Consider the following 5,420-nt stretch of genomic DNA (forward strand, 5'->3'; position numbering starts at 1 on the left):
AGACACATAAATATAAAATATATAGACAATCTGGAACCATTCATTATAAATCCAAGAGCACCTTCTGCCATAATCTGTTGATCTTTCTGGTGTCTCGAGGCAATGCTCCACTCTTTTTGATTATCTAAATATAGAATATGTCTAATTAAATTAAAATAAAAGGTATACTTTTACATTCTTGTCTTTGGACAATTATTGCATGTTCTGTTATGTTCACATCATGTTGTTGTTCAAAACAGTTTAAATTTCCGGGAACTACGCTTTGCTAGAACCATGGTTTTTGCCATCAAGGAAATCAACAACAGTTCAGAGCTCCTGCCAGGTGTAACTCTGGGCTACCAAATCCATGACTCTTGTGGCTCCGTGCCAGTGGCTGTGAAGGTGGTGTTCCAGCTGGCTAATGGCATAGAGCCAGTCTTCTTTCCAAACCAGTCCTGCTCAAAGTCAGCCACTGTGCATGCTGTTGTGGGCGACTCTAGCTCCACTTCTTCCATCGCCATCTCCAGAATTCTCGGACCTTTTGGCATCCCCCAGGTGAGCTCCTCCTGCCCAGTCCCCCATTGCATGTTCCAATAAATTATCATTATCTAACCCTTGCACTCATAAACGTATTTGAAATAAATCAGAGAGATTAGCTATTAATATAGAAAATACAGTAAGTAAATATTTTTTGCGTAATAAGCCTGCTACTTTCATGGTAATTTGATTACTGTTTCTGTAAATGGAAATCTTATCGTTTCCCAAATTAGCCACATTATATCTTGCATTCAAGATTCCTCCCGGAAAACTATTTGAATGGCTACAGGCATTTTTGCACAGTGATAGTATATTAGTACTGAATAGATAAATAAATACAGTGCCGTCTGTAAGTGTTTGCACAGGGACACAATTTTTGTTGTCTTGGCTATCAACTCCAGCACAATCGATTTGAAATGAAACAATTGAATGAGTTTAATGTGCAGAATGTCAGCTTTAATTTGAGGGTCTTTACATTCATATCGAGTTATCCGTGTAGGAAGTACAGCCCTACAACACAAGTGTTTCAATTCAAATCCAATTTGCAGTAATACCAAGCTGAAAAGAAATTATATCACTGTCCAAATACTTATAGACTGCACTGTAGATAGGCATGTCAAGAGATATTTTGATTTACTAATATTCATGGCTAGAATAATGTTACATTCACTATTAAAATGTGCACCTTTCCTTTCATGGAGCTATAGGTGAGCCATTTTGCCACCTGTGCCTGTCTTAGTGACAAGCTGCAGTACCCCACATTCTCCAGGACCATCCCCAGTGACTACTACCAGGTAGCTGCCCTGGCTAAGCTCGTCAAGCATTTTGGCTGGACTTGGATCGGGGCGGTGAGGAGCGACTCAGACTATGGGAACAATGGGATGGCCGCCTTCCTGCAGGCCGCACAGGCAGAGGGCATCTGCGTGGAGTACTCAGAGGCATTCTATAGGACCAACCCCCGTGCAAAAGTGCGACGCGTGGCAGAGGTCATCAGCAGGTCCACAGCCCGCGTTGTTGTGGCGTTCGTTGCCACAGGCGAAATGCTGGTATTGCTGTCAGAGCTGGAAGGCAGGCTGATGGCCCCACTACAGTGGATTGGGAGTGAGGACTGGGTCACAGATCGCAAGATGTTGCAGTTCCGTCTGTTTGCCGGTGCCATCGGCTTTGGCATCCCCCGCTCAGTCATTCCAGGGCTGCGAGACTTCCTGTTGGACCTGGGGCCGGCACAGGTTTCCCACTCACCACTTCTCACAGAGTTCTGGGAGAGCGCGTTCGGCTGCAGCCTGTGGGGAAGTCAGACTGCAGCGGGCCAGAAAACATGCGATGGAAACCAGAATCTGGGAGATCTGAAGAACCCCTACACAGATACATCCCAGCTGCGCATATCCAACATGGTATACAAGGCTGTGTATGCAATAGCCCATGCTATACACAGCATCATCTGCACAGACAAACCTAACGCTCCACCCCACTGCAACGCAAGTTTCCGAGTTGAGCCACAACAGGTAAAGGGTCCACTGCACAAACTTTCATCAAATATAATGAATAAGGGTATCAACACTGTTGTTATTATTATTATTATTATTCGGCTGATGCCCTAATCCTGTGTGATTTAGAGAGCATGCAGTGTTACAGTGCAAATTACAAATAATAACTCAGCAAGCATAAAAGAAGATTAAGTATAAGATACAACACACAACCTACTTTCGAAAAGGTCACATCAAAATTATAGCATTCAGTCACTTAAATGCCTTTCTGCAGAACATGTTTTCATGGTGAACATACTGATATGGAATGTGAAAGACCTCCTCATTTTTATGCTGGCCACAAAAAACTGGGAAAGGCATATACCACTGCCAAGACTGTGAGGATGTGGTTATTAGGGAATACTGAATGGATGGTTAACATGGAGGCTGAGTGGAAATTGTGCTGATCACTAGCAGGTACTATCACCCCTCTGGATTCCTCCCATCAGGTCATGGAGCACCTGAGAAAAGTTAACTTCTCCAGGAATGGGTACAAAGTCTCATTTGATGCCAATGGAGATCCGGTGGCCATTTATGAGCTGGTGAACTGGCAGGTGATGAGGGATGGGCACATGGAGTTTGTGACTGTGGGCCACTATGATGCATCTGCTCCAGATGGACAGGTTTTTATCATTAAGAAGAACATTACCTGGGCAGGTGGCCAGCCACAGGTAATTTCACAGTCAAATGTTATTTTATTAGACAGATGGTAGCATGTCAGAGTCAGCTCCATGTCTATTCTGTGATATTTGTTTGTTTGAAGGTGCCTGTGTCAGTGTGCAGTGAGAGCTGTCCCCCAGGCACTCGGAAGGCTGTGCAGAGAGGAAGGCCTGTCTGCTGCTATGACTGTGTGCCTTGTGCCGAGGGAGAAATCAGCAATGCCACAGGTACAGAGAAGCCAGAATTACCTATATGTAGCACAATAAATATGCTGCATTTAGCATAAGTAAATGCTGAATATGTATATTTTTATCAATGCACTTCACAGGCTTTCTCATGTTGAAAACTAGAGTCACATTTTTCAATCCCACAGCCCTCAGACCTGTTTTTCATGCCCTGACCTCTTCTGCACACTCCTGAACATTGAGCTTTTCTCTTTCGTACAGATTCTCTGGACTGTATACCCTGTCCAGCCGACTACTGGTCGAATGCTGAGAAGGATGAATGTGTACCCAAACCTGTTGAGTTCTTGTCCTTTCATGAGATTCTGGGGATCATCCTTGCAGCTTGTTCAGTGACTGGGGCCTGTTTGGCCATCATGGTGGCTGCCGTGTTCTACAGACACAGGGACACTCCCATTGTGAAAGCCAATAACTCAGAGCTGAGTTTTCTGTTGGTTTTTTCATTGAAACTGTGTTTCCTTTGCTCTCTTACCTTCATCGGCCGGCCCTCTGATTGGTCCTGTATGCTGCGCCACACTGCGTTTGGGATCACCTTTGTTCTCTGCATCTCCTGTGTTCTGGGAAAAACAATAGTGGTGTTAATGGCCTTTAGGGCTACGCTTCCAGGCAGTAATGTGATGAAATGGTTTGGGCCTCTACAGCAGAGACTGAGTGTTCTTGCTTTCACTCTCATACAGGTTCTTATTTGTGTGCTTTGGTTAACAATATCCCCTCCATTCCCCAATGAGAACATGAAGCACTATAAAGAAAAGATCATTTTAGAATGTGATGTTGGGTCTGCAGTGGGATTCTGGGCTGTGCTGGGTTATATTGGGCTCCTCTCTATATTGTGCTTTGTTTTAGCGTTTCTGGCTCGTAAGCTGCCTGACAACTTCAATGAAGCCAAATTCATCACATTCAGCATGCTCATATTCTGTGCAGTCTGGATCACCTTTATACCAGCTTATGTCAGCTCACCTGGAAAGTTCACTGTAGCTGTGGAGATCTTTGCAATTTTAGCTTCCAGCTTTGGTCTGACTGTTTGCATTTTTGTCCCTAAATGCTTCATAATATTGTTTCGGCCTGAGCAAAATACCAAAAAGCAAATGATGGGGAAAATGTCGTCAAAATCTTTCTGAAGCACATGAAGAAATGTCAGTAATGTTGTCAGTAACGTTCATTGTATTTAAAAAGTTCATTACGTCATATTTGTTCTGCTGTATATTCTTTTAAGTGAAAAAGTGCTCTAAATTTCTCTAAATCTCTAAATTTCTTTGAGGACCATTTTTTATCTGTATCTCATCAGAGATTTCATATCAGCATTAAAGGATTGATGAGTCAGGGTGTTTTCTGGTGTTTGTGGTTCTGTGCAATTGTTCAGTCTTTACTGAAAATGCACCAAGCAAATTAGCAAGATTGGATCTTGACTTGCAAGTTTGTTTGTTTTTTTTTGCAGGTCAAAGATGAGAGCAGTCAAAAATCTACTGGCACCATGCCTAAAAGCTGCTGCGTCGTATTATGCACGTCAAACCATAAAAAAACCCCAGTTTACAATTTTCTTTACTTCCCCAATGAGCGAAGGACAGTAAAAGAATAGATCTGTGGCTGCAGGCCATCTGCACAGAGGATGAAAATGGTAAACTGCAGGCCCCGGCCATTAGATCTAACGCATCTAAGTTAAATAAGCAGGCTGACAAATGTTAGCTAACTAGCTGGTTAAGAGCGAATGGTCCCCATAGCTGGCTAATTTACAGTAAACTGGGTTAGACTATATTATGCATTCAGTGAATTAACGTTATCATTCATTTGTTTGTTTTGTTACACGAATCGGTTAATTTCACTGATCGTCAAAGAAGTCGCACGGAATTGATGTAGTCTAACATAGCTAACTATTATCAGTGTTGGGGAAGCTATTTTGAAAGCATAGCTTTGCAAGCTACCAATTACTTCACACTGGAAGAAGTTGAACTACAGCAAAGCTACCCTAGGGAGAAATCTAGTTTGCTTAACTAAAACTACTTAGAAAAATTTCAAACTACTTCGTAAAAAAAATGATCAAATTGACAACGTACCAATGTACGTGTGATACGAAATTATAACAAAATATAATACAAAAAAGTCACATGCCAGCAAAAAATGCCACTCAATTGAGTTTATTGCAAAAAGTTCCCACTTAGTCACAGGTCATACATAAACCAAAAAAATAAAATACCCCATAATTCATGGGAAAGTGCAAGGAATGTCAGCTTTGGTTTTGTATACAATGTCCATCCGTCAGACACCTGCCTTCCAGAGTCTAGGTGGGGGTATTGCACCAAGCAGGATTACTCAGTTAGCCAGGTAACTTCTAATATAGAACAGCATGACATTTATAATGGTCCATAGAATTACCCTCTATATCACCAGATCAACTTTAAATAAAATTGTATGCTGTTACAATATTAACCTTAGGTGGCAAAAGGCGACATAGCTCAGATAAGACCGATTGTCTGGCAGT

General features: G+C 42.3%; 1 protein-coding gene across 1 annotated transcript; it reads left to right on the forward strand.

The window, feature by feature from the left end:
* The first annotated feature begins 239 nt into the window (after positions 1-239).
* On the forward strand, positions 240-4,253 carry LOC135236027 (extracellular calcium-sensing receptor-like). The gene is made up of 5 exons (XM_064302168.1): positions 240-534; positions 1,224-2,021; positions 2,492-2,713; positions 2,806-2,929; positions 3,149-4,253. The coding sequence occupies exons 1-5, from the start codon at positions 274-276 to the stop codon at positions 4,060-4,062; spliced, it is 2,319 nt and encodes a 772-aa protein (XP_064158238.1). The 5' UTR covers positions 240-273; the 3' UTR covers positions 4,063-4,253.
* The last annotated feature ends 1,167 nt before the right edge of the window (positions 4,254-5,420 follow it).

The sequence above is a fragment of the Anguilla rostrata genome, chromosome 12 (genome assembly GCF_018555375.3).
Source record: "Anguilla rostrata isolate EN2019 chromosome 12, ASM1855537v3, whole genome shotgun sequence".
In the NCBI taxonomy this organism is placed as follows: domain Eukaryota; kingdom Metazoa; phylum Chordata; class Actinopteri; order Anguilliformes; family Anguillidae; genus Anguilla; species Anguilla rostrata.

Excerpts from the sequence above, each read along its gene's own strand:
- LOC135236027 (XM_064302168.1), top strand. The coding sequence starts at position 274 with ATGGTTTTTGCCATCAAGGAAATCAACAACAGTTCAGAGCTCCTGCCA. Across the intron at positions 535-1,223 it reads GACCTTTTGGCATCCCCCAG|GTGAGCCATTTTGCCACCTG; the intron begins GTGAGCTCCTCC and ends ATGGAGCTATAG. Across the intron at positions 2,930-3,148 it reads AGAAATCAGCAATGCCACAG|ATTCTCTGGACTGTATACCC; the intron begins GTACAGAGAAGC and ends TCTTTCGTACAG.